Source organism: Strigops habroptila, chromosome 5 (genome assembly GCF_004027225.2).
Source record: "Strigops habroptila isolate Jane chromosome 5, bStrHab1.2.pri, whole genome shotgun sequence".
NCBI lineage: Eukaryota > Metazoa > Chordata > Aves > Psittaciformes > Psittacidae > Strigops > Strigops habroptila.
Genome location: NC_044281.2, coordinates 31622528 through 31636227, shown reverse-complemented (window position 1 = coordinate 31636227; position 13700 = coordinate 31622528). Strand labels below are relative to the sequence as shown.

Sequence of the window (13700 nt, the reverse complement as noted above, 5' to 3'; positions counted from 1 at the left end):
TTCCTAGGTTTTTTTTTGTTTGTTTGTTTGTTTGTTTACTCCTGTTTATGGAAATATAGATGTGACAGCTAAAGCTGAACACAGAGCTGAATGTGGAGCTAGGTATTAATGCAGGGATTGCCACTATGGATGAGCCCAGTTTTTGTCTAGCTCAGCTTTCTGTCTGATAGATGCCACTGGGAAGTATTTCAAAGGAAAGTACAACACAGCCCTCAGTAAGGAAATACTGCTCTTCCACTACTGGTCTTCTAAGTTGTGCCATGAAAAATGAGAGTCTGTATGGGTACTTATTTTTACCCAAGGTACAGCAGCTGTTGGGGTTTTTCTTGCAAGTATAAATATCTAATCCTTTCTAATATCCTACTATTCTTGTAGTCTCAGTGGTGTCTTGTAACAATTAGTTTCACTTCGGGTTAATCAAGTACTCTAGGAAAAAATGTTTGCCTTTATCAATTTTATGTGTGTTGTCTTTTTAATTTCACTTAATGTCCAGGAACGTAGCTTTACTTCCCTATTTCTACCATTCATTATTTTCTAAGCCTTTGTAATGTCTTCCCTTACTCATCTCTCTAAAGCAAACAGTTCTGAATGGCTCAGTCACTTCCACTTGATTTGCATGCTTTTAAGAATTTTATTTCATTTTTGTACCTGTCCTAATTTTGAAATGTACTTTTTAAAGATGAGAATTCCAGACATTATCCTGATCTGTAGGTTGATAATAGGATATTACTTGTATAATTCTGATTCTTTTGTGTGACTATTCTTATGTTTTTAATTTCATTTTCCCTGGTGATCCCATATGTACTGAAAAGACTTCAGGGGGATGTTCAGAGCTATGTAGCTTCTCTCAACACCTCCCACAAATACACTTAGCTGAGTATCCTAGAGTGCTTCAGTTAGGGTTTGTCTGTGTGCTTTCTTTGTTATGTTCCAATGAAAGGGCAAACTGTGTTCTGAAAGCATTTTAATGGAGTTTATTTTTGTTTTTTAAATGCTTATGTATGTATATTTGTCAAATACAGGTGAAAGGCAGGCATTTGGACTGGAATGTTGTTAATTTGGTAGTGATCTGCTCCTTTTTAAACTAAACTGTCTGAAATGAAGCCCATGTTTCTTCCTGCAGAGAGGTTTAAATTATAGCAGTTGCTATACAACCTAAGCTATTTAAATAATAATCTTTTGAGGAGCTGATCTTGAGGTGCCTCAGTACCGAAGTTTAGTCTCTGCTTTTTAAAACACTTGTAAGTCCTTTTTCCCAGAATTTATCTAGTTGTGGCTGACTGTCACCTATGAAAATGCAGTTTGTCACAAGGTACTGGAAAAGGGATTATCTCCCAAGCCAGAGGCTGCTTCTGTAACTGGTGGCTTTTCATCATTCAGAGAAACTATATCAAACTTTTTCTCACATTTAAGACCTTTCTAAATGAGGATGTAGAAGCAGCATGGTGATCACTAGAAGTCTAGGCTACGCTTAGCTTTCGCTCCTGATGAAGCATCATTTTTGCATTAAATTAGAGCTGAAAAATAGGAGTCCAGATTGCTAATCTTTTTTCTTTTTTTTTTTTTTTTTCCTGTGGGGGTGTTCCTAGATCTAAACGTCCAGTGCCAGTTTCAACCACAGCACCCAGAATTGATACTCCCAGGGCTGTAATTCCCCACCAGAAGGTATGTAACAATTTCTCCTCAGCCAAAGTTAATATCATTTTTATCTGCCACGGTGAAGGTAAATACCTCTACAGGAAATAGCTTTTGCCCACCCCAAATAAGTAAGCATTCAAAGAATGCACAGTCAGCAAAGCTGTCATAATGCAAGGTATTAGTGATCTGTATTTTGTTGATTTCTGATTAGCAGAACCAAAGCATCCAGCTATCCTCTGATGTTATCTGGTCTAACCCATTCTGAGCAGCTTGCTTTCATCTGAGCTGCAACAGGCTACCAAAGCGTCTCAAAATTTGCTTTTGTAGATTCTTGAGGAAAAAAACATTAGACTGTGCCCGGGTGTGTCCAAGTCCTGACTGCAATTGAAAAGACGCTGATTTGGAACGAGAACATTAGGGCATTTGGAAGCTTGCATCATATTGTATGCTTGTCACATTATTCAAAAGATGTGAGAATAAAAAATAAAGAGGATAAGTCATTTTAATGAATAACAGTGGCAGAGGAACTGGATGGCTTGGTTTCTGTTGTGAAGTCTTGTCATCTTCCATAAAATAAATGTTCATATCAGAACAAACAGCATTTATTGACTGTACCTGGTAACTAATTATCTGTATCTTTGGGTGGTACTGGGGAGCAAGGATACCTGAAAAATTGTATATATCCTTAGGCTGAAGTACTAGGTAGGACATTTCTACTGCTGATACATTTAATTAGATAAATGGAGAAGGGGTTAAATCTCAATTTCTGCAACTTTATCCCTTCTGGGAATGCCAGTTTCATCCCTAGCATGTTGTGTAAATAAGAAATACTGAAGATCAAAATACATGGGGAATTAGGTGATGTTCTACTGGTTTTGGCAGTTCTGACTTCCACAGATACAATTTTAAGTAATTTTTATAAACACCATATTTTCCAAATTCAAAGCTCAGAAGATAATATCTTCCCTCTAACCACTGCAAAGTTGTGCAAAATAACAGAAGAGAACACACTTGGGCAGATTAATTTGATTCCACTTTTTTCTGTCAAATTTGAAATGAACCTGTCCGGCCACTTATTAGTTGAGGAAGAAATAATATTATTTTGCTCTGGATCTAGTAAACTTTTTGTGCAGGGGAGATGAAATTAAGAATTTACCTTGCTCAGAGTTGTTTCTGCTTCTATCATGATTTTATAAAAGTTATCTTGGAATAAGTTATTGGAAGAGTCACCAAACAGTAATTTGAAATTCCTAGAAGAAAAACAATGGATCATTCTTCCAGTTAGACTGGTGTTCAGCTGCACCAGCAAAGAACAGGGAGAGGAAGGGGGAGAGAGTACTTATTTTTGCTCAAGAACTACACAGAATGCTGTTAGTTTTCAATGCAGCAAGTAGACATGTCTGTTCAGAGTAATTCACCAGCACACAACTGACGGTTATCTTTTGGGAACCTCAGTAGCACCTGTGCAGGTATGACAATTAGCCTACTTCCACCACAGGCACACAGGCTTCTATGAATCAGATTTTCATGACTCTATCAGGTGCATTTCTTCCCTGGCATGTGTCAATTTTAAAATTATTGCCATAGGTATTTAAAGCTGTTTATCAGATAAAACAGTTTTCTCCCTCAACTATCTACCCTATAGAAAAGTTACTTCACCTACTGCAGGTTTTTCTAGAGGTCCTAAAAGTGCCTTTGACATGAAAGCTATAAAGTCACTTTACATTACTTATTTTAACCCTTCAGAGAGAGATGAGGATTAAGGAACTTAACCCTTTTTCAGGAGCATGTTTTCTCGCACTTGAGAATTGTGCGCATCAGTGCTTAGGAATCACAGAATCATAGAGTGGTTTGAGTTGGAAGGTGGAGGCCACCTATTCTGAATGGACTACAGGCAGTACTTGCAGCTGGAAAAGAGATTTACTGGAACCCTTTTGGAGGAAAAGGGTGGTATCTAGGAGAAGGTATGGTGCGAAACTAGTGGCAATATTCAGAAAGGTCTTCTTAAGTCTTTGGCCCAGCGGGAAGAGGTAGCAGTAGAATGCTGGAGCGATGTTTGTCACTGATATACACTAGTAGACAACAGTCAATTTTTAACTGAAGAAAAATTCTTCACTAAGGTTGGTTTGGAAGGGTATGAAGGCATTGAACCATTAGATAAGTCTCAAAATCCAGAATATAAAATCTTTACTGATACAGACAGTGCTATGGGGATGTTGCAGTAAGGTGTATTATAGTAAATATACTTTAAAAATCAAGGTTTCTTTGTTTGTCCCCTTATCATTTCTAGTAACAGTATCACTGTAGAAATAAAGAATTCTGTGACACATAGGCAGAAGCTGTCACCTCCATATCACTGCTTGACAGTGTTTAGACTCTCACAGGTCACATGAAGTGAATTTGATTACCTTTCAAAAAAGAGCAAAAAAACTACAAGACAGTCATGACAATGTTGTCCTCAAACATCGAGAGAAGTTTTTCTCGCATTTCTCTGAGTCAAGGTTAAGGCATGGCAATGTCAGCTAAAAAAATCTGCATGTGCCAGTTCAGTATCTAGTTTAAACCATAAATTCTCTTGTACATTTTTGCTGATCTGATTGCAGCTTCCACTAATTTTCAAGCATGTATGTCTTCTTTGACTGCTATGGTCATGGTTCTTTGTGTCTTAGAAAAAGAAGCATACGTTATTTTAGAGACATGTAAGGAAAGTATAAAAACCGCAGAATTCTTCACCATGATAAATTTTTTTTTTTTCATTACATTCTCTCCATACTTCCTTGAGCTGATCAATATTATGGATGATACAGGTTCTGCAACCATAGGTATGGCGTTAATGAGCTGTAGGGCTGTAACTGGAATGATGTGCGGTTTCACTATTTCCTTATCTGACATTAATCTCAAACTTGAGACAGTTTTCATTTAGTCTAGTCAAATCTTTTGGATTTAGTCAAAATATTTAGTCAAGTCTTTTGCATAGGTGTGGCATAGCTGGAGGAAAGGGTATAACTAATGCTGAAAGCACTCAAATAACAAGAAGAGTCAGCATAAGTCCAAGGATTGAAACTAAGCCGTCAGTGAATTCCTGCAGCTTTTCAGGGGGGACAAAACCTGGTTGAAGACTCAGCTCAGTACAGTTCAAAATGTGCAAGCAGAAGCTATAAGGCTAAGCAGAGCTTCAACATTTGTCCCTTTACATAAAGGTATTAAGGCAGCCTCTTTAATTTTAATAATATGACTCTGTGTTGTCCTGTTTATGAAACAGTACTGAACACAGTTATTTCAAAGTTCTGGTGAGTATCTCATGATGCTTATGATTTGTTTCCTGACAAATTTGGGAACCTATGTTGCTAAGAGAAAATAGATGAAGGGATGATTGAATTTTTAAGCAAAGCATAGGACAAAAGAGCTGGCTGAGCTAAAAGCTGTTTGTTGGATGTCTTTGAGCATTCATTTATTGTCATGGTGCCACCATTTCCTTCTTTCTCTAAAATGTTTAAGGCAGTAATGTGGCATGTTGGGAGGTCAAATTCATTAGTATAGCATTAAAATTGTTCTCCAAGAAGTGAATAAAGACTGTATGGTCATAGCAATAGCTAAATAGAGCATGGGCTGCCAAAGGAAGAGGAGCTGAAAAACTGGTATTGTGTTTTCCAGTATGAATTTGCTTCTCCCCCTCTCTGATACATAAGGAGCATTTGCCTTTCATGGAAACTGAATGTTTATAAAGAAAGGAATAAAAATATTTCAGAAACAGCTGATTCATAGCTTCCTTCTATTCCCAAATGACTGAGACTCCTCTACATGTATCAGTTTTTGAGCTCATTCACTGACATTACACTGGGACATTAAAACGCAGTTTTCCTCTCGTAGTAAGGGATTGCTGCAGGATCACGGCATCTTTCTCGAGAGAAGAAGCCCATTCCTCAGTGTCAGAGCCTCCTCTTCTGGTCGGCTGAAGGGTAGCATCAGACTTGCATAGTTCGAAATGTTAGCTTGCTTTTCCAGCCGCAGAGACTGCAACAGAATGGGATGGAAGAGTTGGGAAACAGGAGAACGTTTGTTACTGTTGGCTGCATTTCATGTGATGTAATGCTAAATGCTGCTGCTCAGTATTAGAGATTTGACCTTCACATTCAGAAATGCATTCAGAAGTGCAAAGTGCTGCATTGATCTGTTTTTGCCCCTGAACTGGAGAAAAAAAAATAATCCTAAAATATCTACTGGGAATAAACTGAATGAGAGATTCTTTGACAAGCACAAAAGGAAAGAGGTAAATAAGCTGATTATTGGGCAGTGATTCTTTAGAAGACATTATACAGCTGCTCTCTGAGGCACTTCCTGTTTCATCCCTTTCCTCCTGAACACAGCAAAAGCAACTACCTTAAAACTACCATGAATATTAACTCAAAATGGAGAATGCTAACTTGGCATCACTGGGTTCCTAGGAATTCTAGTGTTGAATTATCAGCACGCTGGTATTCCAACTAGAAGTTGTTTAAGGAGTGAAACTAAGATTCCATTGATGTATAAAGGTGAGCAAAATTTTTTTTTTTTCTTTTTTTAAATGGTAGTCCTGTATTTTTCCCTTTGCCTACTGTTAGTGTCCAGTACCACCAAACTATGAAAATGCATTAGGATTAAGGAAATACCTGGCATTCATCTCATTAGCAGTTGAAACTGATTCTTTATAATCAGATCCCCTTCCAAGTCCTTTTATTAAGAGGTTTAGAAAGGAAACCCAGTTAACTTAGATAAAAGCCACAGACTTCTCGGGGCAACCAACAAGTATAACTGTGGCATATCCTTTTTCTCTATTGCCTCTGTATTTATTTTTTTTTTTAATTAAATATTTGGTTTGTCCCTCTCTGCTAGCATGTAAGTCATTTGCTCAAGTAGTGACTTAATTTATGAACATGTCCTTATGCATTTGTGCCTCTTTTACAACACATTGTTAGAGAGAATCCCTGTTTTCTATTTGTTTAATGATACTTGGAAGCTTGTAGTAGGCCACTTAATGGTTGGTTATTTGCTGGTGTTGATGTCAGAGTATAATGACTGAACTATGTTATTCAAATGTATTTATTTAACAAGGCATAGTCTGTAAAGTGCTTTTAGCATTATCTATTTCTACAGCCTCAGGCAGCTATTAATGCCAGCTAAAATCTCTTCCGGTTTATTCCTAAGAAAAATGTTCTCAATTCATTTTATCTGCCTTGCATTTTCGATTCAAAATGTCTTAAATGTATTTAATGTGATGATAAATTATATCCTTAGACCTTTAGGGTTTTTTTCAGTTAATTTTAATTAATCTGGCCATATTATCTTTATTTTTCAAATGTAATCTGACTATAATTAAATATGCAATGTAGAAAAATCCAAGAGAAAAATATAAAATATTTCTCTTTCTAGCGGTCCTTACTATCAATATCAGTAAATTACATTAATAATAACCAGTACCAGCTAAAGTAGAAAATCAGAGGCCAAATTATTCTCTCAGGCCTATGTTTCCTGCAAGGCTATGGGGGATATGTGTGTAAGATGTTAAAGATGGTGATTGAAGCAGTTGCCAGCCTAAAAGAGGCAAAATGTCACTGCAGGCCATCACCTGATCTTGTATTGGCTTTCATTGAGGGCAGAGTGTGAGCTCCATCCCTTCTTCAGGATAACATCCCCTGCCTGTCCCTGTCCTCCAGAGTTGGACTGCAGCATGCTGCCGATATTACTGGTGGGCCTCTTAACTGTGAGTGTGCATTGTGGCATCCGGGTACCAGTTATGGCTGCAGCGTATCTAGGTCCCAGACGGAGAGGTTGAAGTGATCCTTCTCTGGTAGCAAAAAAGCCCAAGCTAGGCTGGAGCCGGGAGCTTCTGAGATAAACTACAAATTGATATTATAGCTCTAGAGAAATCTGTAAATTGCCAAGCATTCAAATAAATAGTTTGTTGGGTACCTCAGCTATAGATTTTTTTATTTTTTTTTTATCCAAAGCATGTAATTACAGGCAAACAGCAGTGAAAAATGAAACAGCTTTTGAAACCATATGATTCATTATTTTAAAACATGTGCTAATGAGTTCCGGAACTCAGGATGCTATGTTCAAAAGGCAGTCATTAGAGAGATGTTAAAGATAATCAATATTAGAATCATGCTCTTCGTGTTCCGATCACTGAACCTTTAGAAGTTAAAGAAGATAACTGAGAGTAAAGGTATAAAATCTGAAAGCGAAGTTTGTATTCCTCTTTGACGAAATTGTTCATACTTCCAAAAAGTATAGAGCTGTGGTTACTACACACTGCCATTAGCTGGAATGAAATGAAGCAATTTAACCCTAAAGGTGCTCTGTGCTTCCACAAAGTGTTGAGTGCCCTCTAGTCCTAGGGATTTAGATGGTGTTGCACCAGAAAGAGTCTGAAGCCGTGATAGGGTGTTTTAGGCAATATGAACACTGAAGTTTTACATGAACTTCCTCAGAACTTGTGCAACAACTTATTTCCTGCATTGTGTTGCTGAAAAGGCAGTATTTTTCTTTTTTGATATTACCTTTTATTTTGGTTTCACAAAGCTGCATTAATAGCAAATCATTTATGAAACTCAAGTGTAGTGCTTCATTTTTCCAGGATAGGGTTTTGGTAGAATGTTTCTAATCTGAGCACCAGCATAGACTTCTATGGGTACAGCTATTGTGGGAAATTCCTGTGACTTCGACTAAGACAATGCATCCTGCTGTCCTAGTTAAGAATAATATCTGGGACATGACTGTGGGATCATACACTCATCATCTACATACTCATGCACATATTCCTTCAGGTGAAAATTATGCAGAAATGGTCAGAATAGAGGCATCCTGTGTGTTGAGCAGTACCTGTTCTCGAGTCCTGTTGGTCTATCTGCTAACCATGCTGCATGGCCTAATTAGCATGAACCAGAGCCTATGAAAGCAATGCAGTGTGTGGGCTTCAGTAACTTGAAACGTACTCATGGAAAATAGAATGGTGTGGTTTACAATCATCATGTTTTTATAATAATGGCATTGACTTTTATGTTTTTATACTATCTCAAATGATTCTGACCTCAAGACTCTTGTAAAAATTTCTGAATTATCCTAGAAATTGATAGACAGTGTTGTCTTTATATAAAACTATTGCTATGAGGTTGGCTAGTAGCAAAGGCTCTTTTAATGTTAAGCTTTATTTGTTGGTTTCAACTAAAACCCAGTAAAAAAAATGCCTGAGTATGTTTTGCTTCCCTTATTTTGAAACAATGCCTTTCTTTGCTGAAATCTTCCCTGAAAGGTTGGGTGCTTTGGCTCCAATCTATTTATTGCAAGCTTATCAATATGTTTAGAAAGCAGTAATTGCAGATATGTTATTTTTGCATGTGTTCTATGATTGCTCTTTTCTTTTTTTCTTTTCTTGGCCTGCATGTTTGCTACTACAGGAACCTGCTTGGGAAATCAATGGCAACAGAACAACCTTCAGTCCTCTAACTAACACAGCGACTGGGCCTGTGGGTAGTGTTTTAGCAACCAATGGAACGTTTTCAGGCTACCTCAACAAGCAAGAGATCAGCTTTTCAAATAGCTCTTCCTACTTAAAGACTACCACAGTTAGAACTTCCATGTCCTCTCAGTCTGTGACTCCTGACATTTCACCTGCAAAGAGTAATCTAGGTGCAAAACTAAGCCCTGTATTGACTGATGGCAGTAGTCCTGTACACCAGCTGAGCCCTGCAGGGCAGTATAACAACCCTATTGGCCTTTACTCAGCAGAGACTCTAAGGGAAATGGCTGAGATGCATAAATTAAGTCTCAACCGAAGGGCTTCGGAAGGTGGACTTCCTAGAGGGTAGGTAACGTGGTAAAATATTTAATATTAAAATAAGTAATGAATTTGCTGAAAAATGAATGTAATAGTACCTACCCTATTGTGTATTTGTCTGATAATCGTCATTAAGGTCTGGAATGATCATTAGATTTTCCAGTACCCCCAAAAACGTACATGCAGTACCATTACAGAATAACTGTTGGTCTTTGGTATCTGAATTACAATATGGATTGGCAATAGTCACCAGAGCATGAGGAGGAACACTATGACTGAAGTAACCGATCATCTCAGGGTTGGCATTTAGTGATTTAAACTAATGCATGTAGTGTCATAGGACCAAGTGTCACTCTTGGCCATTATAGAAGCTGCTATAAAACAGATCTGATCTTTGGTACTTTCCTAAAGAGAAACTGCAAATCTGACATGCTGGTCTGCTGGTGTGTCTGCTATAATTCCTGCCTTCCTATGCAAAATGAGTCAAAATTGCAATATTTTGAATCCTCTGGTTTGAACATTGTCGGTCTCACATCTGTTAGCTTTGCTTTTAACTTGGATGTAACAAGGAATGATTTGTAGATACTACCCAGATAGTTTGATCCCATGCTGTTAAGGTTTGCAGTGTTGCTCTGTGGCAGATCAGCTAGTACGTTTGTGAAGTGGGGAGCTTGGACTACAACATGCGAGAAAAAAGCAATGTGAAACAGGTTTTCCTGTTTTTTCTGCCTTCACGTATTAATTTGCAAACAAATCTCTAATTTGCCTATTTGTGTTTATTTAAAATGAAGATAAAGGTCTTATTATGAATATGGGAAGAAGTGTACTTTCGACGCTAGGGACTTGGCTGTATCAGAAAAATCAGGAAATTCAGACAATCCATTTGAGGTCTGATAGCAAATGCATGTTTTCAGGTATGTTATATCCCATTGCAGAAGCTCTTTGCAAGAGTAAATCCAGGGGGGTGTTAAGTTGTAGCAAAGTAAGGATATTTTATCCTTGTAATAGAGCATATATACATGTTCTTGATGATTCAGGCAGTTAAGATGATTCGTTGAAACTCTCTTGAGCACTTGGCATTAACAACCTGAATTAACTTATCTGAAAAAATCCTATCCTCCCTTCTCATACTGGATAATTAAGAAAGGCAGTTAGTGTTTAAAAGAAAATAATTTCAGTTGCTAAGCAAGATCAGCAAAATAAACATCAAAATGCTTCCCTCTTAATTTAGTTTGCTTGAGGAAAATGAATCCTTGACTTATTTCAATATGCAGAGTTTCCTGGGAGTATATCTCGCTATCTTTCTTGCACTATCCTCACAATATCTCCTTAACATCTGCAAGGGTGAAAAGGCTGTATTTTGGATGGCTCAGCATTCTTACTATGTCTTTGTTATCAAAATTGCAACACAGCTGCATCCATCACTTGCCAAAGTCAATGTGAAGCATTCACTTGATTCCAGAGGGCATTGTGATCGGACTGTATAATATGGTGGTGATTGCTGGGGTGCATAAAAGGTGAACCTGCAGAAGACACTTCACTGTCTTCGCTTTGCTGCTTTTCCATGGTTTGTGTCTCCTTTACATGTACACGTTAGTGCATGCCTGTGGCAGCGCACTGAATTACAAGGCAAGGTTCTACCTTAGAATAAATCTGAGATGTATTTTATTTTGATCAAAATTTTAGGGAGTCGCTGTCAGTCTGCCTGTAATATCTGTAGCACCAATGGACAAATTAGAAAATTTGAGAGATCATCTAAATGTTCTGTTAAAAAAAAAAAATCAGCCTTTATCCTGCAGCCCAGAAACATTTTGAAAACATGAAAGGGCCCAGAGTTACAAACTACATGTGCCTTTTCAGACAATTCCTCTGAGATTTAGAGAATTATACATCTGTGTTTACATGCAGAGAAAATTCAGAGTTCAAGAATCCTGTCATTCCTGCTCCCACTGGAGTATTACCCATGAAGTTAGAGGCATCTTTCTTACTGCTCTGTAGAGAGTAACCTGGAACATGTAGCTACCCTGGGACTTGGTGTCATCCACGATAGTCTTGATCTCATTATGGATATATGTGGAAGAGTATGCAAGGAAAGTACTGTGCGCTCTACAAAATCATCTCTGCACTTTGCTGTGGATGTTCTTATATAGTACAACATGAGATGCTGCGAACAGATAGTAAAATTATGGTGCTCCAAATCTCTTATGCATTCATGAACATGCACTTAGCACTATAAGAGAATTCAAGTCTGGGGTTGATCTTAAGGGATGTTTCATATTCCAATTTAGTGTCTTTTTCACCAAATCATTTAAACTTTATTGTGTGAATTGCTGTTAGAAGCTTAGCTAAACCCATTGGAAAATCCTATCAGAAAGGTAAAATTAATTTTGAGATTATTTCCTTGATCTGTGAAGAATAACAAAGCATCTGTTTCTCTGATACAGTTTTACACTACAGCTTTATCACCCTGGCCCAGGGTGAAAAATAGATGTGGCCTGTTAAGTGTGCAGAACTCCATGTGCTGAAAGCCTGGAAAGGGGAGTATTAATAAATACGAAGAGTGAGTAATAGCTTGTAACATGTGGTTCTTTTTCATTCCAGTGTAAGTTATTTTTCACATTGTAGGTCAAGGGCAGTAAATACCTGTCCCGCAAATACGTGCCAGGTGGCTTGGATTACTAGCTTCTGACTGTGTGACCTCTGAGAGCAGCAAGTTGGGTGTTTCATACATGTCCGTATTTAGAATCAAGCTAAAATAATGTGTGGCTCTGAACTGGAGAGAATTTTCTCGTCATGTACTAACCATAAGGAGAAATAAAGCTTTACTCTTTCTGAAGGAAGTGATAGTAGCCTCTTCACATCTAAAAAATCTTTACTGAGATGTAGCTGTTGAGCTGTTCTTAATGTGTGCACATAATGATTTTTATCTTTGAACATATTCTTATATGCAAAAAAGTGGTTCCTTTAATTAAGGAAGTTCTGCTTTTAAAATATTATTTTAGAATAATATAACCTGGATTAAAAGATGAAAGCAGGCATCAGAGTCCACTTCAGAAAATGATACTATTACACTATGTTTCGTTGTAAATGAGTGCCCAGCTGTCCTGCATGTACCTAAAATGCATATAGGATCACTGATGTGCTTACAGGCTGCAGCGCGTTCCTAATATATCTCTACCGGTCCCTGTGACAGACTGATATATTTGGCTTAAAGTAGGGTTTATAAAGTTAGAATGTTCATGAATCCGAGAGTCTCTGATTGCTTTTCCATGGGAATGCAGAGGTGCAAAGCCTGTACTGCAGCTTTGGCTCATTAGAGTGTTTTACATCATGAAAAAGGCAGCTGAATGAGCTGGTGCAAAAGGACTTTTTGAGAAAGAAGCAGTACTATCAAAGGTTCTGCAAGGCAAAAGCAGAAGGAGACAAATCCACTTTGGATGTCACTCTAACAGTATGACATTGTTGTCCAGTATTTTGTATCAATCCCAGATCCAGAAATGCTGCAGCAGCAAGTTGGAAGATTCGGTGCCCAGTTCTGACAACAGCATTCTGTGCAGCTAAATAAGAAGAAATGTTTATTAACTGATCTTGGACTCTCTTCCTCTTTAATTTGTGCAAAATTCAATGAATTACTTTTCACCCAAGAACATGAGAACAAAATAGTCTAAGTATTCTAAGCTTTGAAAAAACTAAGTTAAAGTCAATGTTATAGCCCATTAATGCTATTTGTGCAACCAACAGTAAGAGTTATTAGCAAATAATGTAATGCAACAGTCTGAGCATGCCAGCTGTTCATCACTCCCAGCTTTGGCCTGAGTAAGGCCTATGTTGAGTTTTGTATTAGGTTTCATTGGAATTACTGTGCAAGCCACCATCACTTCTTGTTCATGCAGTGAAGCATAAACATGCGAGTTTTTTCGTACTGTGTACATACCAGATGGAATAAAATATCCTGATATGAGTATCCAGAAAAACCACGGAATGCATAGATTTGCTTCCTTTCAAATGGAATAAATTAGGAATGACTATTCTGAAATTAATCAGCTTGCACCACTGTTGGCATAATGTAGGTACAGTCAGATTTAGGCCAACAGTTTGTTAGATACAAAGGCATTTTCCAAAGTTTTAGGTTTTAAACACCCACCAATATATTCTTTGGATATTCTCCAGCATTTAAAAGACACAAACATCAATCTTGCAATACCAATTCTGAAGGCGGCCTCAGGAGAACAGACCTCATCCCTGA

General features: G+C 37.7%; 1 protein-coding gene across 2 annotated transcripts in view; it reads left to right on the top strand.

Moving 5' to 3' along the window:
• Positions 1 to 13700, top strand: part of LDB3 (LIM domain binding 3) — an 80315-nt gene that overhangs the window by 51590 nt on the left and 15025 nt on the right. The window contains exons 4-5 of one of the 2 annotated variants that reach the window (XM_030488846.1): positions 1590 to 1665; positions 9075 to 9481. In XM_030488846.1, coding sequence (XP_030344706.1) covers positions 1590 to 1665; positions 9075 to 9481 — 483 coding nt within the window. The remainder of the gene's footprint in view (positions 1 to 1589; positions 1666 to 9074; positions 9482 to 13700) is intronic. The other variant, XM_030488847.1, reaches the window with a different exon arrangement.